Raw genomic sequence first — 25,784 nt, 5'->3', positions numbered from 1 at the left:
ATATCAAATATGACTGTATGCATATAGATTGTGGTATATCAATACTATGTGACTGTTAAAAGTTGCCTAAAGAATAAGCTAAGTGGGGAAAGACCAGTCACAAAGCAGAACCTACTTCAGCGTGGACAGTGGGTTTCCTGGATGATGGAATTACAGGGTTTTTAAACTAATTGTTTACAGAATTTCTTCTCTTTCCAAAAAAGATTTTGTAGCTTGATAAAACCATATTATAGTTTGAACCATTTTCCTATCCAGATATTATTTATACAAGCATAATCATAATATACTTATAATGCTTTATCCTGTATTTTTAAAGATTAATTTATTTATTTGAGGAGCAGAGTTACAGGCAGAGAAATGGAGAGACAGAGAGAGAGGTCTTCCAGGGGCTGGCACTGTGGTGCAGTGGGTTACTGCCCTGGCCTGAAGCACCAGCATCCCATATGGGTGCCAGCTCGAGACCCAGCTGCTCTACTTCCAATCCAGCTCTCTGCTATGGCCTGGGAAAGCAGTTCAAGATGGCTCAAGTCCTTGGGCCCCTGCATCCACATGAGAGACCCAGAAAAAGCTCCTGGTTCCTGTATTCAGATTGGCACAGCTCCAGCCATTGTGATCAATTGGGGAGTGAACCATCTGATGGAAGACCTCTCTCTCTCTCTCTCTCTCTGCCTCTCCTCTCTCTGTGTAACTCTGACTTTCAAATAAATAAATAAATCTTAAAAACAAAAGAGAGGTCTTCCTCCTGCTGGTCCACTCCCCAAGTGGCCACAATGGCCAAAGCTGTGCTGATCTGAAGCCAGTGGTTGGGAGATTATTCTGGGTTTCCCACATGGGTGCAGGGGCCCAAGAGCTTGGACCTTCCTCCACTGCTTCCCCAGGCCACCAGCAGAGAGCTGGATGGGAAGAGGAGCAGCCAGGATACAAATTGGTGCCCATATGGTGATATGGGACTGGTCAATGAAATAGTTTCATGAGCTGGAGGCCATAACCTCTTTGTCTCCATGTAATCTCGCCTGTATCCATCCACTTGTTAATCGGGCTATTTAACCACTTGCCTTTTGGAAGTTAGTAAGTAGTCTGGAGAGTGGTGGGCCCATCTCTCTCTCTTGCCTGTCCTCTCACCTGTTCTCTCTCCCTAGCATGCTCTAGCTTGCAGCCTCTGGTCTCTGGACTGCCTTGTCTAAAACCTGATGGGGTTCATGGATTCAAGAGGCTTCCACCCTAGGGATTTCATGTCAAGAGCTTTGGGTGATCACTGATATCTCACATTAGAGTGTTAATTGTTAAATTAACAGGAGCCAATGTGTACTAACTTCCCATGAAGGACCTCTATCCTCAAAGAATTATATTATTAGAGTTAATGGTAAATATGCTCTAAAAGATTTACTTTGTCTTAGTGTGTTAAGTAGAGGGTATGCTTATGTCTCATAAGATTTAATTATGTTTAAGTGTCCAGTCCCTTTGTAAGAGATTGTTATCATCTTTAGGTGCTTCATTAAAGTTAATTAAGTTTCTCAAACATGGTCTCTTATATCCATGTCTCTCTGTAATACACCTATCTTGTATGTTTTAAAGCCAAATAGAGGATACAAAAAGGTTAAAGGCCTCAGGGCTCTTAATGATATTCCAAATGTCAGTGGTTTACTGATGAAAGTAGCTACATGAAGGAAGGTATTAGAAAGGCAGGTTAAGCTATAGTAGATCTTACCCAGGTAATAAATACTTTCCAAGTATGGCTAGAAGCCTTTCTAACTAGAACAGAAAAGGCACAGGGGGTATCCATAGCATTGCTTAAGAACATTATGCCATGCTTTGGACTCCCACAGTCACTCCAGAGTGACAATGGACATTCATTTGTAGAAAGCTGTATCAGAAGGGCAGCAGTCAGGAAACGAACTGGCACCCAAATGGGATGCTGGCATAACAGGCAGAGGCTTAGCCTACTACACCACTGTGCTGGCCTCAAAGATTTCTTGGAAAAGGCCTCAGAAGCACAGGTAACCAAACCAAATTTGACAAATGGGATTACATCAAGCTGAGAAGCTTCTCCACTACAAAATAAACACTCAGCAAAGTAAGAGACTACCAACCGAATGGGAGAAGATATTTGCAAACTATGTGACTGATAAAGGATTAATGTCCAGAATTTATAAAGAGCTCGAGAAACTCAGGAACACAAAAATAAATAATCTAGTTAAGAAATGGACAAAGGACTTAGACATATTTTCAAAAGAGGAAATTCAAAAGGCTAACGGACACATGAAAACAATGCTCAGAATTACTACTCATTGGGGATGTGCAAATCAAAACCACCATGAGGTTTCTTCTTGCACCAGTTAGAAATCAAAAAACAACAAATACAGGTGAGGATGTGGGGAAAATGGTACCCAGTCCATGTTTTTTGGGAATGTAAACTGGCACAGCCACAGCGGAACACAATATGGACGTACCTCAGAAATATGAATATAGACTTACCATATGACTCAACCATCTCACTCCTGGATTTTTAACCAAACAAAATGAAATCAGCATATGAAAGAGTGATCTGTACCCTCAGGTCTATTGCAGCTCAATTCACAATAAGTAACATATGGAATAAACCCAAATATTCATCACCTGAAGTCTGGATAAAGAAATTCTTGTATAAATACACTATGGAAAATTACACAGTGGTAAAAAAAAAACCTGTCATTTTCAACAAAATGAAATAAACTGGAAATGATTATGCATAGTGAAATTTGCCAAATATTATGCTTTCTCTGATCTGTAATAACTAATAGAGTACCTAAAAGGTAACCTATAAGAGTGAAATTGATATTCTGAATTTCAATGATGGTTTATAGCCCTAGTCTCAACTGTTGAGGAACAATGCTTTTTCTTCATATTATTTGTTGAGCTCTTAGTGTAGGGTTAATCTTATGTGTATAAAGTTAACTGAAAATAAGTCTGTGTAAAAATTAAGAATGGGAGGGTCTGGCACTGTAGTGTAGTAGGCTAAGCCTCTGCTTGAGGTGCTAGTACCCCATATGGTCAGCAGTTTATGTACTGATTGTTCTTCTTCTGATCCAGTTCTCTGCTATGACCGGGGGAAGCAGTAGAAAATGGCCCAAGTGCTAGGGTCCCTGCACCCATGTGGGAGACCTGGAACAAGCTCTTGGCTCTTGGTTTCAGATTGGCCCAATCCAGCCATTGCAGCCATTTGGGGAGTGAATCCATGGATAGAAGGCTTCTTTTCCTCTTTCTGTGTGTGTGTGTGTGTGTGTCTGTTAAGTATCTCTCAAATAATTTTTTTTGAAAAAATTTAAGAATAGGAATAGGAGAGGGAAGAAGAAGAGGGGTGGAAGCATGGGCAGGAGGGACAGTAGGTGAAAAATATCACTATGTTCCTGAATCTGTATATAAGAAATACATGCAATTTATATACCATAAATAAATTTTTTTAAAATGTTACATTTCCAAAAAAGAGTGAAATCAATTGGAATAAATTGACTGATAGTCTCTTTCCAGATCTAACGAAAAAAATCCCCAAAATAAAGTGGATGATACAGATGTTTTATCTAATACACAGAAAGTAGATTATTGGAGCAAAGCTGAGTAATGCGATATGAGCAATAACATAGTGAGAAGCAGATAAAAGAGTACTTGGTGGAGAAACATTCCACTACATTAAAAAACTAAAGAATCTCCCAATACCATGAATCTAGGAATGACCAAGATGCTTGAGAAAATAAACTTAAAGAAATCATCCTAGTATCCAGAGCTAAACTTAAGAAAATTTCTAAAATGAAATCTTAATTTACATTCCATAAATTCTATTTAAAATTAGATGTAAGGTAATTTGTTGAAAAATAGTTATTTACAATTAAATTTGAAGTGAAAGTAAAGTAATAATCAATGAATGCAAAACAAAGATCATTCCACCTACTGGAATAATTTTATGATAAAGTGTGTCTAGAGCTACAATTTGGAAAATTTCAGTGGATGATAACTTTGGAGTCATAAAAATCAAGAAAGTTTAAAAATATGCGACTTTGAAAGTGTGAAAGATTAAACTTAATCTAGACAGATCATGTACAGTGTACATGAATATTGCTAGCACAACTTTCAGAATTTTGAGTGACGTGTTGACATCATAATCTAAAAAATCAAGCAAGATGCTTCCAGATTGGTAATACTAGGACTCCCTTAAACTAGGATATTAGATACATAGATAGACAAATAGATAATAGATAGATAGATAGAACAGTAAATTCAAACACAAAATCAAAAACAAAAAGGGATATTCATGATATAAAATATGTTGCTAAATCTTTAAGTAAAACTGAACAACTTGGTAGGAATAATAATGGAGTAACTAGCAGATATAAAGATATTTGATGAAAAAGAGTTCATTAAAATAAAGTTTAAAATCACTTTTTTAATTGAGTATCTTAAATTTTGAAGAGATCTTTGCACTTCACACAAATATAGCAAGGTCTAGAAATACGTGATGGAAAATTTCATATACCACTGGTAAAAATCCAGAAAAGGTAAAATATGTTAGCTGAAAAGGGAGAATAAAGACAACTGGCCTAAAACTCTGAACTATATACATGAAATTTGCCAGGAGATTTTACAGACCTTTGAGCAAGCTGATGATCTCACAATGAAAACTCTAACCAAGATTGGCACAAGTTCATGTTATCACCACTAGCTGAGTAGAATGTTAGTGATACACAAAAGTCATAGTAATAGATTAACAGACCAAAAAAAAAAAAGAGGCATGGTGATGTTATAAAAATGTGTTGTGATTACTGACAAAACAAAAATAAAAATGGTTGCACATGTTATGAAATAAAATGTGTGATTACTGTGAGAAGAAAAGTGCAATTTGAAAAGTGTAATAATGGTATAAAATGCAGACATATAAAATTTTCTGATAAGCAATTCATTATAAATATATCAATATTGGAAAATATGAAAAAAATCCCAGAAATACAGAACACACAAAGATCATATTATGTTCTATAATACATGAAATGATGGATTCACATATATAGAATTACACAGAAGTTTCAAAAATCAAAGGCAAATTTAGGGTTTCATAAACATCCAGAAAGAATAAAAAACATGTGGCCTATCATGTTTTTGAGAAACTGTGAGAAAATGTTTCCTGACCATTGTCAGGAAACTTATAGAAATTTGGGTGAGTTGATGACTTCACAAAATGCTAACCAAGCTTGCCACAAGCTTATAGTATTAGGGTAGCTCAGACTAAAATATTCAAAATATGCACTGATAATAGCTATAATTTTAAAAAAAGATTTAAAAAGTCATGCAATTGTGAAAAACATTATTATCAGTGTAAGAAAAAAATGAATAACTTTGTAGGGGAGATAATGGAAAGATAAGTGAATATATACAAAGTGATTGAAGCACAGATCATTACAACTGAATTAAAAATAAATATTAATTTTTTTCAACAAAGCTATAATAAAGACCATATTATTACAAAGTCAAAATAAACATGTCAATGCTAGGGGGGAGGTGTTGTGGTGTATTCGATTAAGCAACCACTGGGCACATCCCTATCCCATATTAAGTATTGGATTAGAGTACCACCTATTCTGTACTACTGATCGAGCTTCATGCTAATGCATCTTTGAGGCAGCAGATGATGGCCTACATAGTTTCCTGCTATCCAGATGGAGTTTCTGGCTCATGGTTTAGGACTGGCTCAGTCCCAGGTGCTGTAGCAATTTGGAGGGTGAACAAATAGATGGGATCCCCCCATCTATCGTTTCTACTCTGCCTTTAAAATGATTTTTTTGAATAAGGATTTGACTATCTAGATGTATGCCACACACCTTCAAAAATAAAAAGTAAATTTAGATTCTCATAAGCATCCACAAAATCTGCAAAATGTTATCTAGAAAGGATCAATAGTCAAGTCTTGCCTTTACTTTCTCTGAAAACTTGTGTACATAAAGGTTGCAAGGGAGAATTACAATTTCAGGGAGTTGATGGAATCACAATGGAAATCACATGAACAGCTGTGGCTTCAAATTACCAGGATCAGCTTACAATAGATACTGATGGCACAAAAAGGTGGTAGTTACAATGTCAAAGGCAGAAACCCAAAATGATAAGGGATGCAAATGTTATGAAATACAAATTGTGATTATTGTGAGAAAAATAAGTGATTTTTTAAAAAAGCGACAGTTGTGGCCAGCATCGTGGTTTAATGGGTCAAGATGCCACCTGTGATGCTAGAATCACATTTGGGCACCAGTTTAAGTCTTAGTTGTTTTACTCTCAATCCAACTCCCTATTAATGTCCTGGGAAAATCAGTGAAGTATGGCTCCAAGTGTTTGGGTGACTGTCATTTACGTGGCAGACTCAGTTGATACTCCTGCCTTCTGACTTCCATCTGGTTCAGCTGTGGCTGTTGTGGCCATCTGGGAAGTCTCTCTCTCTCTCGCCCTTCCTGTGGGGAGTTTTTTATTCTCTTTCATTTTACCTTTGTTGAACTTTTGCTAAAGTCTTGTTAAATTTACCTTCCCTTGTGCTGAACCATGCTTGTTCTTATAAACTATACTTGTCACTGATTGCTTGTACTGGTATCTGGGAATACTTTAGCATACCCTAAGGATTTTCTTCATAAATATGCCTTTTGAAATAAAGCCTGTGACTTGTAGGCATACTATAGTCACACAGGATGTCTGGCCAAACAATGTCTGAGATCTTTGTTCCATGCAAGTGATATATGGATTAAAAGCTGTCTGATGACCTTTACCAGACTGCCTGGCACTTGGAAATTCAGATGATGGGTTACAACCTTGTTAATTATGTTCCTTTAATTACTTTGTTTTTGAGCATACATTCTGTACTGACATATATTTGTGTACATTAATAGAATATATCCACTATCCGTATTTTTACTGTATTGTAACCCCAAACACAATAACAATTATTGATTAACCCTGCACATCTCAATAAAGTGAGGAGCAAGGGAGAAGTGGCATTCTTGTGCTATCATGTGAGAGTACGCTGATCTCTGCTTTTCTTCTCTTTATTTTGTGTTTCCTTTAATTCTTTCAGTGCCCATTGCTCTGCCCTTGAGCTGCCTCATAGTCATTGGTTCATCAGTGATATCTGCCTTTCAAATAAGTGAATAATCTTTAAAAAAGGGGAGAGTGGCACTATGGTACAGCAGATTGGATCTCTGCCTGCAGCACCAAAATCCCATGTGGGCTCTGATTTGAGTCCCAGATGCTCCATATCCTTGTTTCACTGCACCTGATGAAGCTCCTGATTTTGGCCTAGCCCATCCATAACCAACACAGTCATTTGGGGAGTGAAAAGAAGGAAGATCTTGAAGATCTCTCTCTCTCTCTCTCTCTCTCTCTAAGCCTGTCTTTAAAATAAATATTTTATTTAAAATAAGATTCTACATGTTATATGTAGAACTAATATTATGTAGAACTAATTCATTGAGTATTTTAAAAATCACAGGGAAATTCAGAATCTCACAATAATGGAGGAAAGTTTTTAAAAAATGTTATTTAGGCGGAGCCAAGATGGCGGAATAGTGAGGGCGCACACCGATAGTCCGGGAAAATTTAGTTTAATAAAAGGGGAGTTACGGTAGCCTCAGAAAAAAGAACCAGGAAAATATTGCAGAGGAAACTCTTCTGGATTGAGTGGCCGTGAATTGGAGGACCTACTGGGAGAACAAGGTCGCCCACCGCGCGGAAGCCGAGCCACAGGAACGAGCTGCGCAAGCTGCAGGGTCTGCGCGCCAGTGCTCAAAGGGGAATGCATGCCACACAGACAACAGCGGGGAGACTTGGGATGTCCAGGGCTCCGAGTCCACACATCAGCACTGGAAGGGGAGCGGACCTGCGTGGAGAGCGGGGGAGCCCACAGTTCGGGACACCAGCGGCAGACTCAACACACCAGCGCTGGAACGCGAGGTGAGCCGAACCTCAATAGCCCGAGACACCGGCAGGCAAGCGGAGAGAGGAGACTAGAGGGAACGACCCCCGGGGGGGGGGGGGAACTTCACCAGGCTAACTGGAAGAGAGAGAGAGGAAAAAAAAAAAAAGATGACTGGTACGGACACGGGTTTCTCTCTCTCCGCTCACCTCTCAAGGGCGAGCAAGACAAAGAGCAGGCGCCATCTTGGACATACGTCATAAGCAGAGTGACCTCAGGTCTGCACTGGCCCTGAGCCTAGCAGAAAAACCTGACTCTGGGCGGGGCGAATTAACAGGAGATTAGGACCTAGTAAATTTGTGGTGCTACTGAACTGAGACTGTGAAAAAAGAGACGGTGGGGGAGAGAACTCACGGAATTCACGTGAGCACTCTCCAGAGACGCTACAATTCCGTAACTTTGGCAACCCAGTGGGAGACTGAAGGAGAATTTGAGCCCACTCCGAGGGCCAAACAGATTCCCTGTGTGGTCCTTGGGAAAGAGCTTCTGATCTCTGGCTCCTGTGGGTATATCATTTGCCTGCTAACTACCTCCAACTTCGTTCAGCTGTGCAGAATAACTTCCCTTTTGAATCAAAAAAAAAACAGAGAGAGAGAGAGAGAGAGAGAGGTCTACCACGACCAACCTGGGAGTGTCACCTTTGGCACACCAAACAGAGCTCTCAGGCCACACCCATCTCAAGCCCTAAGGCTCCATCAAAAACAGATAGTCCACTTAATCTAGAGTCATAGTATAACAAGAAAAAGCACCACAGTGAAGAAACCAAATATCTCCAATATGCCAAATAACAAACGCAAAAACCAAGGTAATAAAAACAAGGAAGTCACCATGAAGCCTTCAAATGAAAAAGACACCCCAATTCAAGATTATGAGGATGATGACATAGAAGAAATGCAAGAAGCAGATCTCAAAAAATTGATAAGAACATTAAGAAGTTCTCAAAAACAAATTCTTGAACTACAGAAATCCTTAATGGACAAGATAGAAAATCTCTCTCGTGAAAATGAAATATTAAGGAGGAATCAAAATGAAACGAAACAACTAGTACAACAGGAAACTGGGATAGTGACTGAAGTGAAGAATTCAATAGATCAAATGAAAAACACAATAGAGAGCCTTACAAACAGAATGGGTGAAGCAGAAGAGAGAATATCGGACTTAGAAGACAGAGAACAGGAAAGGATACAGTCAGGCCAAAGAAAAGAAGAGGAAATTAGAAATCTAAAACATATTGTCGGGAATATTCAGGATACTATTAAAAAACCCAACATTCGGGTTCTAGGAGTTCCTGAAGGCATGGAGAGGGAGAAAGGATTAGAAGGCCTTTTTAGTGAGATATTAGCAGAAAATTTCCCAGGTTTGGAGAAGGACAGAGACATCCTAGTACAGGAAGCTCACAGAACCCCTAATAAACACGACCAAAAGAGATCCTCACCACGACACGTTGTAATTAAACTCTCCACAGTGAAACATAAAGAAAAGATCCTAAAATGTGCAAGAGAGAAACGTCAGATTACTCTCAGAGGATCTCCAATCAGACTCACAGCTGACTTCTCATCAGAAACTCTACAAGCTAGGAAGGAATGGCGAGATATAGCCCAGGTACTAAGAGAGAACAACTGCCAGCCCAGAACATTATATCCTGAAAAGCTATCATTTGTGAATGAAGGTGAAATAAAGACTTTTCATAGCAAACAGAAATTGAAAGAATTTGTTGCCACTCGTCCAGCCCTGCAAAAGATGCTTAAAGATGTGTTACACACAGAAACAAAGAAACACGGTCATCAGTATGAAAGAAGGTAAAGGAAGGAAACCAAGGAAGGAAAGCTCACAGCAAAAGATCACAGGGAATTCAAAGCATATATTAGAACTTACCTTTGGCAAATGGCAGGGCAAAGTTACCACTTATCATTAGTCACATTGAACGTGAATGGCCTGAACTGTCCAGTTAAAAGACACCGATTGGCTGATTGGCTTAAGGAACAAAACCCATCTATTTGCTGCTTACAAAAAACACATCTTTCTTTCCAACAAAGATCCATACAGACTGAAAGTGAAAGGCTGGAAAAAGATACACCATGCCAACAGAAATGAAAAAAGAGCGGGCATAGCCATCTTAATTTCAGACACCATAAACTTTACCACAAAAACCGTTAAGAGAGACAAAGAGGGACACTACATAATGATTAAGGGATCAATTCAACAGGAAGATATAACAATTATCAATGTATATGCACCTAACTACAGGGCACCACACCAGTTTATCTATAAGATTTGTTAACGGACTTAAAGGGAGACTTAGACCCCAATACAATAGTACAGGGGGACTTCAATACTCCACTCTCAGAAATAGACAGATCAATAGGACAGAAGATCAACAAGGATACAGTAGATTTAAACGACACTATAGCCCAAATGGATCTAACAGATATATACAGAACTTTCAATCCTACAGCTAAAGATTTTACATTCTTCTCAGCAGTACATGGAACCTTCTCTAGGATTGACCACATACTAGGCCATAAAGCAAGTCTCAGCAAATTCAAAAGAATTAGAATCATACCATGCACCTTCTCAGACCATAAAGGAATGAAGTTGGAAATTAGCAACTCAGGAATCCCTGGAGCATACGCAAACACATGGAGATTGAACAACATGCTCCTGAATGAACAATGGGTCATAGAAGAAATCAAAAGAGAAATCAAAAACTTTCTGGAAGTAAATGAGGATAACAGCACAACATACCAAAACTTATGGGACGCAGCAAAAGCAGTGTTAAGAGGGAAGTTTATATCAATAGGTGCCTACATCAAGAAATTGGAAAGGCACCAAATGGATGAGCTTTCAATTCACCTCAAGGATCTAGAAAACCTACAGCAAACCAGACCCAAATCTAGTAGGAGAAGAGAAATAATTAAAATCAGAGAAGAAATCAACAGGATTGAATCAAGAAAAACATTACAAAAAATCAGCCAAACGAGGAGCTGGTTTTTTGAAAAAATAAACAAAATTGACACCCCATTGGCACAACTAACTAAAAAAAGAAGAGAAAAGACCCAAATCAATAAAATCAGAGATGAAAAAGGAAACGTAACAACAGACACCACAGAAATAAAAAGAATCATCAGAAATTACTACAAGGACTTGTATGCCAGCAAACAGGGAAACCTATCAGAAATGGATAGATTCCTGGACACATGCAACTTACCTAAATTGAACCAGGAAGACATCAAAAACCTAAACAGACCCATAACTGAGACAGAAATTGAAACAGTAATAAAGGCCCTCCCAACAAAGAAAAGCCCAGGACCAGATGGATTCACTGCTGAATTCTACCAGACATTTAAAGAAGAACTGACTCCAATTCTTCTCAAACTATTCAGAACAATCGAAGAAGAGGGAATCCTCCCAAATTCTTTCTATGAAGCCAGCATCACCTTAATTCCTAAGCCGGAAAAAGATGCAGCACTGAAAGAGAATTACAGACCAATATCCCTGATGAACATAGATGCAAAAATCCTCAATAATATTCTTGCCAATAGAATGCAACAACACATCAGAAAGATCACCCATCCAGACCAAGTGGGATTTATCCCTGGTATGCAGGGATGGTTTAATGTGCGCAAAACAATCAACGTGATATACCACATTAACAGACTGCAGAAGAAAAACCATATGATTATCTCAATAGACACTGAGAACGCATTTGATAAAATACAACACCCGTTCATGATGAAAACTCTAAGCAAACTGGGTTTGGAAGGAACATTCCTCAATACAATCAAAGCAATCTATGAAAAACCCACAGCCAACATCCTATTGAATGGGGAAAAGTTGGAACCATTTCCACTGAGATCTGGGACCAGACAGGGATGTCCACTCTCACCACTGCTATTCAATATAGTTCTGGAGGTTCTAGCCAGAGCTATTAGGCAAGAAAAAGAAATTAAAGGGATACAAATTGGGAAGGAAGAACTCAAACTATCCCTCTTTGCAGATGACATGATTCTTTATTTAGGGGACTCAAAGAACTATACTAAGAGACTATTGGAACTCATAGAAGATTTTGGCAAAGTAGCAGGGTATAAAATCAATGCACAAAAATCAACAGCCTTGTATACAGAGGCAATGCCATGGCTGAGGAAGAATCCAAAGATCAATCCCATTCACAATAGCTACAAAAACAATCAAATACCTTGGAATAAACTTAACCAAGGATGTTAAAGATCTCTACGATGAGAATTACAAAACCTTAAAGAAAGAAAAAGAAGAGCATACCAAAAAATGGAAAAATCTTCCATGCTCATGGATTGGAAGAATCAATATCATCAAAATGTCCATTCTCCCAAAAGCAATTTATAAATTCAATGCAATATCAATCAAGATACCGAAGACCTTCTTCTCAGACCTGGAAAAAATGATGCTGAAATTCATATGAAGACACAGGAGACCTCGAATAGCTAAAGCAATCTTGTACAACAAAAACAAAGCCGGAGGCATCACAATACCAGATTTCAGGACATACTACAGGGCAGTTGTTATCAAAACAGCATGGTACTGGTACAGAAACAGATGGATAGACCAATGGAACAGAATTGAAACATCAGAAATCAACCCAAACATCTACAGCCAACTCATATTTGATCAAGGATCCAAAACCAATCCCTGGAGTAAGGACAATCTATTCAATAAATGGTGCTGGGAAAACTGGATTTCCACGTGCAGAATCATGAAGCAAGACCCCTACCTTACACCTTACACAAAAATCCACTCAACATGGATTAAAGACCTAAATCTACGACCTGACACCATCAAGTTACTAGAGAACTTTGGAGAAACCCTTCAAGATATTGGCACAGGCAAAGAGTTTCTGGAAAAGACCCGGGAGGCACAGGCAGTCAAAGCCAAAATTAACATTTGGGATTGCATCAAATTGAGAAGTTTCTGTACTTCCAAAGATACAGTAGGGAAAGTGAAGAGGCAACCGACAGAATGGGAAAGAATATTTGCAAACTATGCAACAGATAAAGGGTTAATAACCAGAAATCTACAAAGAGATCAAGAAACTCCACAAAAACAAAACCAACAACCCACTTAAGAGACGGGCCAAGGACCTCAATAGATATTTTTCAAAAGAGGAAATCCAAATGGCCAACAGACACATGAAAAAATGTTCAAGATCACTAGCAATCAGGGAAATGCAAATCAAAACCACAATGAGGTTTCACCTCATCCCAGTTAGAATGGCTCACATTCAGAAATCTACCAATAATAGATGCTGGAGAGGATATAGGGGAAAAGGGACACAAACCCACTGTTGGTGGGAATGCAAACTGGTGAAGCCACTATGGAAGTCAGTCTGGAGATCCCTCAGAAACCTGAAGATAACCCTACCGTTCGACCCAGCCATCCCACTCCTTGGAATTTACCCAAAGGAATTTAAATTGGCAAATAAAAAAGCAGTCTGCAGCCTAATGTTTATTGCAGCTCAATTCACAATAGCTAAGACGTGGAACCAACCCAAATGCCCATCGCAAGTAGACTGGATAAAGAAATTATGGGACATGAACTCTACAGAATAGTATACAGCAGTGAAAAACAATGAAATCCGGTCATTTGCAACAAGATGGAGGAATTTGGAAAACATCATGCTGAGTGAATTAAGCCCGTCCCAAAGGGACAAATATCATATGATCTCCCTGATCAGCGACAACTAACTTAGCACCAAAGGGGAAACCTGTTGAAGTGAAATGGACACTATGCTCTGAAGGGAGGAGAGAACCTCCACTTTGACTATGACCTTATCTAAACAAGATAAGAGTCGGAGAACTCAGAGGGCTTCCATAGCCTTGGAAACTCATGACTGGTGCATAGGGAGATTACTGATGCCATAGACAGGAGTGTCAATTGGTAAAGTCAACAACAGGAGTCACTGTGCACTTACTCCTCATGTAGGATCTCTGTCCTTAATGTGCTGTACATTGAGATTTAATGCTATAACGAGTACTCAAACAGTATATTTCACTTTGTGTTTCTATGGGAGTGCAAACTGTTGAAATCTTTACTTAATGTATACTAAACTGATCTTCTGTAAAAAAAAAAAAAGAAATTATCAATTCCCAACTTGACTCTTACTGGGATTAAACATGACAATAGGTCTGATCTGATTTCATCATCATTTAAAAAATCATCTATTATTTTTCACTTTATGTTTCTGTGTGGGAGCAAACTGTTGAAATCTTTACTTAATGTATACTAAGTGATCTTCTGTATATTAAGAGAATCGAAAATGAATCTTGATGTGAATGGAAGGGGAGAGGGAGTGGGAAAGGGGAGGGTTGCGGGTGGGAGGTACGGTATGGGGGGGGGAAGCCATTGTAATCCATAAGCTGTACTTTGGAAATTTATATTCATTAAATAAAAGTTAAAAAAAACCGAAATGGACACTATAGGAAACAGTGACTTGAACAGCTCTTGTCCTGACTGTTAATGTACAATGTAAAACTTTATCCATTTTAGTATTTTGTTTCGTTTTGTCTTGTCTAGTACCATTGATTGAACTCTGTAATTAACACACAATTATTCTTAGGTGTTTAAATTTTAACTGCAAAGTCATCCCTGTTAAATATAACAGTGGGAATAAGAGAGAGAGGAGATGTACAATTTGGGACATGCTCAATCGGACTTGCCCCAAATGGTGGAGTTAGAAACGTGCCAGGGGATGCCAATAGATTCCCTTCAAGGTAGCATGTACCAATGCCATCTCACTAGTCCAAGTGATCAATTTCAGTTCACAATTGATCACACTGATAGGTCTAAGAGTCAAAGGGATCACACAAACAAGACTAGTGTCTGCTAACACTAACTGATAGAATCAAAAAGGGAGACCTAAATGAAAGATCTCTGCGAGTGAGATCCCAGTGGAAAGAATGGGCCATCAAAGAAGGAGGTACCTTTCTCTGAAGGGAGGAGAGAACTTCCACTTTGACTATGACCCTGTCGGAATAAGATCGAAGTCGGCAAACTCAAAAGTCTTCCATAGCCTTGGCAACTCATGACTAGAGCCTAGGGAGATTACTGACTCCATAAACAAGAGTGTCAAATTGTTAAGTCAACAGCAGGAGTCACTGTGTACTTACTTCTCATGTGGGATCAATCCTTAATGTGTTGTCCAATGTGAAGTAACGCTATAACTAGTACTGAAACACTATTTTACACTTTGTGTTTCTGTGTGGGTGCAAACTGATGAAATCTTTACTTAATATATACTAAATCAATCTTCTGTATATAAAAATAATTGAAAATGAATCTTGATGTGAATGGAATGGGAGAGGAAGTGGGAGCTGGAAGGGGTGTGAGTCGGAGGGAAATTATGGGTGGGTGGGAAAGCCATTGAATCCATAAACTGTACTTTGGAAATTTATATTTACTAAATAAAAAAAAATGGGCAAAAAAATGAAATCCTGTATTTTGCAATAAAATGGATGGAACTGGAAACCATTATGCTCAGTGAAATAAGCTAAACCCAAAAAGACACATATCCTATATCTTTCCTGATTTGTAATAAGTAGTATACAGAGTACAACAAAATAAATGTATATGAATAAAATTGACATTTCAAGAACAGATTACTGCTTGACAGGCCTTGTTTATATTCTTGAGGAACAGCATTTTTTTTGTCTGTTTTCTACTTACTATTTGTTGAATTTTTACTTAGTGGGCATTTAAACTTATAATATATACTGAAAGTATGCTATTCTAAAAATTAAAAGGCAAATAAGAAAGGATGGATGGAAGTAAGTCGGGACTATGGGTAGAAGAGAAGGTAAGGTGAGAAGTATAACTGTTCCTAAGTCTGTATATATGAAACACATGAAATTTGTCCACCTTATAAAAAATTAAAAATGGGAATAATTGAATTTTGAATAGCATGAAAAGGAATGAAGTACTTAGAAAAAAACTTAGCCAAGGAAATAAAATATCTCAATACTGAAAACTATAAAGTATTATTGAAAGGAATTAATTAACATACAAATAAATGGAAATATATACTGTATTCACTGATTATAAAATATGTGTAACAAGTCAATATGATCCTACATGACTTATAGATTGAAATGACTATAAGACCTCAATAGTTATTTCTTGCAGAAAATAAAATAAAATAGAATATACAGAAAACTCTATGGCATGTCGAAGATCCAAATACCCAAAATATTATTAAAAATAAAATCAGAGTTGGAGGTCTCACATTCTCTTAATTCAAAAGCAAAAGTAATCAAAAGGTGGTACTAGCATAAAAACAGATACACTTGGGAGTCCTGAGAAGCTCCAAGCTCATGGTTCCTGGCTTCAACCTGGCCCAGCCCTAGCCATTGAGGCCGTATGTGGAGTGAACCAGTACAAAGGATATCTCTCTCTCTCTTTCTGTCTCCCTCTCTCTCTGTTGTGTGTGTGTGTGTGTGTGTGTGTCTACCCCTCTTTCTGTAACTCCATCTTTCAAATAAAGTCTTTAAAGTCTTTAAAATGTCTTATTTTAATGAACAAATTGAAGTGTTTTTATATAAAAAAATCTTGTAAGTAAAACATATCCTGAGGAATTCACTAAAAACCCAAAGTAAAATTCACAATGTTATAGAATATAAAATAGATACAAGTATCCATTACATTTCTGTTTAGTAGTAATGAATATTCTGAAAATATAATTAACATTAACATTCAAGGTAGCATCAAAGTCAAAATGCACTAAGAAGTTTAAGAAATAAAAACCTTAGATTCTGTACTGGAAAAATTAAAAAATATCAGAATAAGCATAAAATTTTTAACAGCAAGCAATTATTTCAACAAGGCATTTAATATTCAAAAAATGCAAACAAAACCTAAAAAAATCACTTAATATTCAGTAAAATGATTGTGATTCAGCTGTGGATAAATGCTGACACAGATAAATGGAGAACATGGAACCCTCATACACTTTTAGGACCATAGTGCAGCCACTGTGAAAAATAATTTGCAGTTTCTTAGTGTGTTCTACATGGACTACTTATTACCTCAGCAGTTTCTCTCCCAGATATGCCAAAAGATAAAAAATCAACATGCACACATATGCTCACTGCAGCAATGTTTATGAAAACCAAATGCGAAAGCAACTCAAATGCTGATATGTAAGAATAACAGTGTGTAGTATATATTTTCTAGTAGTACACTTTTTGGCAATCAGAATGACAGACTACAAAAATAAAAACTCAAAAACAAGAAATTAGAAACAAAACCTCACATACTATAACACTGTATGATTCCATTATATGATATGTCCAGAAAAAGCAAATCTCTGGAGACAGAGTTTAGATTAATGCCTGTCTGGGACAGGCATTAATTAATGGTGAACGAGGCTTTCCTGTAAGCAATATGAAGAATTTTGAGATTAATGGAAACATGTTAATATTAGACTATGTTTACGATTATGTAGCTCCCAATGCAGTACAAAGCATGAAACATTCACTTCAATCAAAGGACAGTTAGGACTGGGCAGACAGGCTCCTGAGTTTGGGCTTCACAGAAGAAACTGAATACCAATGGATATGAGAGGGTTTCACATTTTTATGGAACATGAAATTAAATATACTCATTTTGGTTCAAAAATATTTTTTTTGACAGGCAGAGTGGACAGTGAGAGACAGAGAGACAGAGAGAAAGGTCTTCCTTTTGCCGTTGGTTCACCCTCCAATGGCCGCCGCGGCCGGTGCGCTGCTGCTGGCGCACCGCGCTGATCCGATGGCAGGAGCCAGGAGCCAGGTGCTTTTCCTGGTCTCCCATGGGGTGCAGGGCCCAAGCACCTGGGCCATCCTCCACTGCACTCCCTGGCCACAGCAGAGGGCTGGCCTGGAAGAGGGGCAACCGGGACAGAATCCGGCGCCCCGACCAGGACTAGAACCCGGTGTGCTGGCGCTGCAAGGCGGAGGATTAGCCTAGTGAGCCACAGCGCCAGCCTCAAAAATATTTAAAATCATAAATATGAGGAGCCTTGCAATTCATGGACAATGATAAGCATGAAATACTATGCACGTTTCAAGAATTTTTTCAACAAAATTAATCTACCATTTCATTCCCTACTTCTTGTGTGATACTGTTCTAATTCAAATTAATAACATATGCACTTAAAGAATCACTTCATTTTGCTTACGTGAAACAGTTTAAAACATGTATTAAGTACCAATATAACATAAAGTACCACCTCCTAATTTCTCCACTTTTCCTGGGAAAACACCAATTCAGTTATTTTCAGATTATGTTTCTCTTTATAAAATACTTCCAAAGATCTTAATTGTAGCTGTGATTCTAATTTAAATAGTTGGATATCCCTTAACATTATATACCCAGTAAGATGTGGATCTGAGTTTATATTTTGTTGACAACAATTATTCATATCTACGGTTACAGTGTGAAATTTTAATCCATGTATACAATGTGTAATGATCAAATCAGGATACATTTTCCCTTCTCTGACATTATAGCTCATAATCAGAGCCTTGGAATATCTTTTTTTAATTTGTTCATAAAATAAGGAGTGCATTACTCTGAACGATAGTCACCCCACTGTTCTATGTAACACTAGGACCTTACTCTTATCATCTAACTCTGATTTGGTACCAAGTACTCCAAATAGTTTTTACAAGTTTCTTAATTAGTTTGAAAGAAAAAAACACAAACACACATACACACAAACAGATAGGGAAAGAGAATATTCACTTCACAAATGCCTAAAACAGCTGTGTTAGTATCAAGCCTCAATAATGATTCAGATATGACACAAAATGCACAGGTGACAAAAGGAAGGAAAACTGCAAAAAACTAAAAGACAACAAAAATTCTGCATTCTAAAAGGAAAACTAAAAAGAGAAAACAGAAAATGGGAGAAAATATTGGCAGACCTAGTATGATTAAGGGAGTAATACAAAGAAATACACAACACATAACTGTAATTAAAAATAGACAAAGGATCAGACCAGTTTTTCCAATCAGGATATGAAAGCAGCCAACAGATATTTTAAAAGGGGCTGTGCACTGCTAACCAAGACCATGATGCTATCACCTTACATATGTAGAAATGGCTATTGTCAAAAATTAGATGACAAGTATTGGACCAGATGAAGAGAAAAAGAAACATAAATTGTTTGAGGGAATGTAAATTGCTACATCTACTATGAAAAACACTATGGAGGTGCCCCAAACAAAATTAAAATAGAACACATGAATTTCTATAAACTTTTAGAAGTTCCCTCACATTTCAAAACATCAGGTGGCAGGCCTTGACTATATACAAATTTTGTTTGCCAATTATATTTCAATAACCTTGAAAAAATCACTCTATACCAAAATAAAAGTGAAAACTAACTTAGGAATCTAGACTTATATCTTTGGGGTTGGGAAGGTTGTCATGGAACAGAAACAGTCTTTAAAACACCCATGAATGTGAGTAGCTAAAATTTATATTTTGGGAACGTGTAATGGGTTAGATGACACCCAAGTACCAAATTACAGTGTCCTCCTGCCCCCCTAAAACCTGGACCAAATCCCTGAGAGAAATAAAACTGCTCTGTTGTTAACAGTGTCAATGACACTGTTATTTCCGATAGAAAATGAGGTCAGGCCCGCAGAAGAGCTCTACTGAGGTCACTAAGCATAAGACTTAGACTAAGTGAACCAAGACTCCCACATATTCAGAAAACTTGGAGATTCATGTTACCCCTGGGAAAAAAGAGGAAGCAAGGACCCCTTGAACGACAGCTCCTCGCTGCCTGAACCCTCCACACAGCCCATATTCCCCAGAATGACCTTCCTGTCCCCACTGCATCAACGGGGAAGGCAGGGGCTGCCGCCAGCAGCTGCCCAGAGATGGCCCTGGGCTGTGAGCAGGAAAGGGACAGGACACCCGGAGTCCCCACACTGCGGACCAGAGGGGGCCGAGGGAAGGGCCAGGCCAGCAGCGAGATGGGGCCTACGGACTAGAGAGATGACCTCTGTGAGGCCAGCATCCTGCCAGCCTTTTCCAACAGTTTCCAGGAACTCCGCCTCCCCCTCTCCTCAAGCCCGGGCCCCACACTCACCATTTCCCAGTGTCCGAGGTGGGCGGCGTCCTTCAATGTAAGGTCAGAGAACCGCGGACAGAGACCAGCAAGGCCGGCTGCCTTTGCAGATCCCCAGCAACGGGGCCCAGTCCTAGACCTTGTCTCCTCCCGGTAACCGAAGACTACTATGACGTCAACATCCCGTGGGATTTCGCAGCTTTCAGCCACCACTTTTGATTGGACAGCTTGCATTGTGGTGTGCAGGCACGAAGTCTAAAAGACGCAGCCAATCAGCATCCTCTGTAGCGGGACACAGGAGTTCTGGTCGTGACAGATGGGAAAAATAAGAGGGAGTCCGGTTGATTTCCACAACTGTGTCTTCGGCTCCAGCCTCGCTGTGGCAGGAGGGATTTTCTCCTCCCTGGTCCTGTCAACTGCTGGCCTCCCTCCCGCCTCCCGGTCCGTCTTCCTTAGAAGATCCTACTTGGGTGTTGCAGGAACTTCCTTCAGGTCAGTTACAATTTAATGGCTGTTTATTGGTTCAGAGCCATTCTTATTCATTCTATGTGTGCACTTCTTTTTATGTTGAGTCGTCTGTATTTTCATATTGATTTAAAGAATGTTTAAAGATACTGCATAATTTAATCCTTTTTCTCATTTCTCTTGCACGTTTTTTTCTAGTCTGCCTATTGTCCTTTAATACTATTTTCTATTTGTTTCTTGCTGGTACTTAGTAATTAGTAGAATATGAATATATATTATATATATATAATTGGTATTTCTAATAATGTATTTTATCAGTTGTATTTGTTTTTATGGATTACCTCTCTATATAAACATTATCCAATATATTCGCATTTTATGACTTAGAAATTGATGTTTACAACTTATAATTTCTTTGTGCTCTTTTATATCCTTACTACACCTCCAATAGAAAGACCATAAGGTCTAGCAGTCCTACTCCTGGGTGTATATATATCTAAAGAAAATTAAATAGGCAAACCTTCATTATATTCAAGAAATGAAAAGGAAACCAAAGTGTCTACCAAATGAGGACTGATCACTACCTCATCTCTTCCATGGTGATCAATGCCCAGGATGAGCCAACAGTAACTACGCATCCCTATCAAACAGGCATATGTACCACAAAATGGATCTGTGCGGTCCTCAGTGTGAGCACAGATACCTCTGCAATGACCTACCCCAGGCACACAGGGAACTCTGATTTTCTTAATCCAGACACAGTGATTGCTCAGGGATCCAGCTACACACCATGCCCTGTCATGCAGTCGCAGAATTTCCAGTCATAGCACACAGGGCTCCTGCTCTCACAGGGAACAGGGAAAACAGCAACTTCCTTAGATTACCGACAAACTTGAACTCTGATAAGAGACAGAGACGATTTTCATCTCTTTAAAGCTATTGTTATTTGGTCTCTGCTAAAGCAGCTAATTCAATATCTTACTTTATAAATTACAAATATGGATCATTATCACTGTGTATCACATGAAGTATGATAAATATAAAACTGTATCTAAAGTAATAAGAGAAAATTATTTCTCCCATTTCCCTCAACCATGAGCATAGTTCATCTATAGAGAAAGATTTGTGTTTTATAAAGTTTAATGTGAACTTCTCTACTATCACATCTAAATCCGAGTTTGTTTATGATAGGGTAGATTAGCACAGAAAGCATCCACTATCCTCTGAGATGAACACAACACATTACAGGTTACTGGTTTCTGGTCACAGGCCATTAAAAGGAAAATCAGGGTCTGGCACTGTGGTACGTAAGTTAATCCTCCACCTGTGGTACTGGCATCTTATATTGGTGCCAGTTCAAGTTCTGGCTGCTCCTCTTCCATCCAGCTCTCTGTTATGGCTTGGGAAATCAGTAGAAGATGGCACAAGTGCTTGGGCCCCTACTCCCATGTGGGAGACCTGGAAGAAGATCTTGGTTCTTGGCTTTGGATGGATCCAGCTCCAGCCATTATGACCATCTGGGGAGATAATCAGTGAATGGAAGACCTTTCTCTGTCTTTCCCTCTCACTGTCTGTAACTTTATCTCTAAATAAATAAAATCTTTTTTAAAAAGGAAAATCAACCATGAAATATTCAAATTCTGTATTTTCCCTGTCAGTCTTTAATGCTTTAATAACATTAATTTGGATGTTATTCTCTGATTGCAGAGCTTTTGGGATTGCTTGTTTTCATATAGATTGCAATGAAAATTTCTTAGAAGCAAAATAATCACTATTAAAAACTATTGACATCAGGATTTTAAAAACTTGCCATTAACCTTTATCATTTGGTGAGTATTTTTGAACTCTGATATACAAATTATCGCTTTAAGTGAAGATTTATGTGTGCATAGCCCATTTGACCAAATCTATTTTAGATCTAGCTTGCATATTTTACCACTATTAGCACCTTCAAGAAAAACATTGGGAGTGTGTTTAGTTCCACTTATCTTGTGTAGGAAACCACCGGGATGGTGAAGTATCTAATTAATTAGCTTTACTTTGCAGAATTCAAGTTTCCCTGTAAAAATGGTGGCTTTTGAAACATGAGATTATAAGGCAAGTAGCAAATCAGCATACACATTCTGAACAGAAAAAGGCCTTCAGAAAGAGCAGGAATATTCTCCTTTGTAATGTTGAAAAATCTACATGGCTGAAGACTAAAATGGTGAAATGTAAATACCAGATAGGAAAAGAAAACGTTCACTTCGTGTCACATTGAAGTCACTTTGTACAGTGGTGTTGTATTTCTCTCATGAAGACTTTATTTTTGGTTTTGATGTTTTTCCTTGAAGTATGAAGGATGAGGACTGTGCTTTGCTGATCCCAAATCCCCACACGTGCTTAGTAAAGAGTGGGTGCTTAAAATGGTTATTGAATAAATGTAAATAATATTTACATTCAAATTTTATGATTTATGATAAATGAAGTAAAAAAGTACTTACCCAATGAGAGATATGTATTACCATTAAGAGATTTTACCTTTATGATATGAAAAAGGAAGAAGATAACAACGTTAAATTAATTAACTATATGGAAAACTTCTTCATATTCTTTTGTTAATCTTGTAGACATATTTATCATGTCTGGAAATACTAAAATATTAATTCTTCAGAACTATGACTTTAGATGTAAGGCTATGTTATTGAATTAACATGATTTAGGCGGCCGGTGCTGCTCTGAGTCACCTGCGCCTGCACCTGTATCTGCACCTGTACCTTTCTTTCAGGAGGGCGGATGCAGACAGGAGGGCTGAAGGTTGCTCGGCTCGTCATGGCCTACCCAGGATACGAAGGAGGGTTTGGAAATTTTAGTAGTCAGATGCCAGGGATGCAGCCAATGCCAGGGGCAGGTCCAAACGTGTTCCTTGGTGGGTACCCCGGACCCCTGCCTTATTCAGACAGTTACTCTTCAGCTGGGGACCCCATGTGGAGTTACTTCACAGCTGTTGCTGGACAGGATGGTGAAGTGGATGCTGAAGAACTTCAGAGATGTTTGACAGAGTCTGGAATTAGTGGAACTTATTCTCCCTTCAGTTTGGAAACATGCAGAATTATGATTGCCATGTTGGATAGAGATTATACAGGAAAAATGGGATTTAATGAATTCAAGGAGCTTTGGGCAGCTCTTACTGCATGGAAGGAAAACTTCATAACTATTGATCGAGACCGAAGTGGCACAGTAGAGCATCACGAGTTGAGTCAATCCATTGCTATTATGGGTTATAGGTTGAGTCCTCAGACGTTAAATACTATTGTTAGACGCTACAGTAAGAATGGCAGAATTTTCTTTGATGATTATGTTGCTTGTTGTGTGAAGCTTCGTGCCTTGACAGATTTCTTTAGGAGAAGAGACCACTTGCAACAAGGATTTGTGAATTTCGTGTATGATGATTTTTTGCAGGGCACTATGGCAATCTGAATATCTAAAATTTGAAAGTCAAAGAAATGCTGACTTCTTTTGCTTTGAAGAAATGAACTGGACTACTTTAAATGAAACTTTTAGGGTTTTTGGGGTTCCTATTATTAAATGTCTTCCTTTACTATGTATTTTTACTTTAGCATATGGTGCAAAGTAATAAAGAATTGGGGGGGAGGGCTGACTTGGCTCACTTGGTTAATCTAACTCTGCCTACGGTGCCGGCATCCCTTATGGGTGCCGGTTCTAGTCCCGGCTGCTCCTCTTCCAGTCCAGCTCTCTGCAGTGGTCCTGGAAGGCAGTGGAGGATGGGCCAAGTGCTTGGGCCCTGCCCCGGCATGGGAGACCAGGAGGAAGCACCTGGCTCCTGGCTTCACATCTGCGCAGTTCCGGCCTTAGTGGCCATTTGGGGGATGAACCAATGGAAGAAAGACCTTTCTCTTTGTCTCTCTCTCTCTCTCTCACTGTCTATAACTCTACCTGTCAAAAAAATAAAGAACAGGCTGGCACTGTGGCTCAATAGGCTAATCCTTCACCTGCGGCGCCGGCACACTGGGTCTAGTCCCAGTTGGGGCGCCAGATTCTGTCCTGGTTGCTCCTCTTCCAATCCAGCTCTCTCCTGTGACCCGGGAGTGCAGTGGAGGATGGCCCAAGTGCTTGGGCCCTGCACCCACATTGGAGACCAGGAGAAGCACCTGGCTCCTGGCTTTGGATCGGCGTGGTGCGCAGGCTGCAGCGCGTTGGCCGCGGTGGCCATTGGAGGGTGAACCAATGGAAAAGGAAGACCTTTCTCTCTGTCTCTCTCTCACTGTCCACTCTGCCTGTAAAAAATAAATTAAAAAAAAAAGAATTGTTTTAAATTTGGGATATTATTACTTTTGGAAATGTAACACTTTGATAATCTGCATAGTGTTATAAAATATTGGTATTTGCTAATAAAATATTTCTTAGTCTTAATTTTAACCAAAAGACCTAGAAAAATATACTTAAAAGATATGTTATAAACACTGCCAAATAATGAAAGCTTAGATAAGACTAATTTATACTTATATGAAGGTAACAGATTATACTTTTAAATTTTGTTTGTAGTCCTTGGTGTTTGAGGGTCAGCTAGAAAGTAATGCCTGGATTTTTTTTTTTTTATCTTTTATTTAATGAATATAAATTTCCAAAGTACGACTCATGGGTTACAATGGCTTTCCCCCCCATACCGTCCCTCCCACCCACAACCCTCCCCTTTCCCACTCCCTCTCCCCTTCCATTCACATCAAGATTCATTTTCGATTATCTTAATATACAGAAGATCAGCTTAGTATACCTTAAGTAAGGATTTCAACAGTTTGTTCCCACACAGAAACATAAAGTGAAAAATAATAGATGATTTTTTTTTAAATGATGATGAAATCAGATCAGACCTATTGTCATGTTTAATCCCAGTGAGAGTCAAGTTGGGAATTGATAATTTCTTTTTTTTTTTTTTTTTTTTTTACAGAAGATCAGTTTAGTGTACATTAAGTAAAGATTTCAATCGTTTGCACCCCCATAGAAACACAAAGTGAAATATACTGTTTGAGTACTCGTTATAGCATTAAGCCTCAGTGTACAGCACATTAAGGACAGAGATCCTACATGAGGAGTAAGTGCACAGTGACTCCTGTTGTTGACTTTACAAATTGACACTCCTGTTTATGGCATCAATAATCTCCCTATGCACCAGTCATGAGTTTCCAAGGCTATGGAAGCCCCTTGAGTTCTCCGACTCTTATCTTGTTTAGACAAGGTCATAGTCAAAGTGGAGG

General features: G+C 38.6%; 1 protein-coding gene and 1 pseudogene across 1 annotated transcript in view; one reads left to right on the top strand and one right to left on the bottom strand.

Moving 5' to 3' along the window:
- Window positions 1-20,313, bottom strand: part of LOC108175946 (zinc finger protein 271-like) — a 124,092-nt gene extending 103,779 nt beyond the window's left edge. Inside the window, 1 exon segment of the mRNA XM_070052161.1 lies at window positions 20,086-20,313. Coding sequence (XP_069908262.1) covers window positions 20,086-20,298 — 213 coding nt within the window. The 5' untranslated portion in view covers window positions 20,299-20,313.
- LOC127487782 (grancalcin pseudogene) overlaps window positions 20,108-25,784 on the top strand; it is a 46,354-nt pseudogene continuing 40,677 nt past the window's right edge.

The sequence above is a fragment of the Oryctolagus cuniculus genome, chromosome 11 (genome assembly GCF_964237555.1).
Source record: "Oryctolagus cuniculus chromosome 11, mOryCun1.1, whole genome shotgun sequence".
In the NCBI taxonomy this organism is placed as follows: Eukaryota; Metazoa; Chordata; class Mammalia; order Lagomorpha; family Leporidae; genus Oryctolagus; species Oryctolagus cuniculus.
Note: the sequence above shows the minus strand (reverse complement) of the source record. Positions and strands in the feature narration are given on the sequence as shown.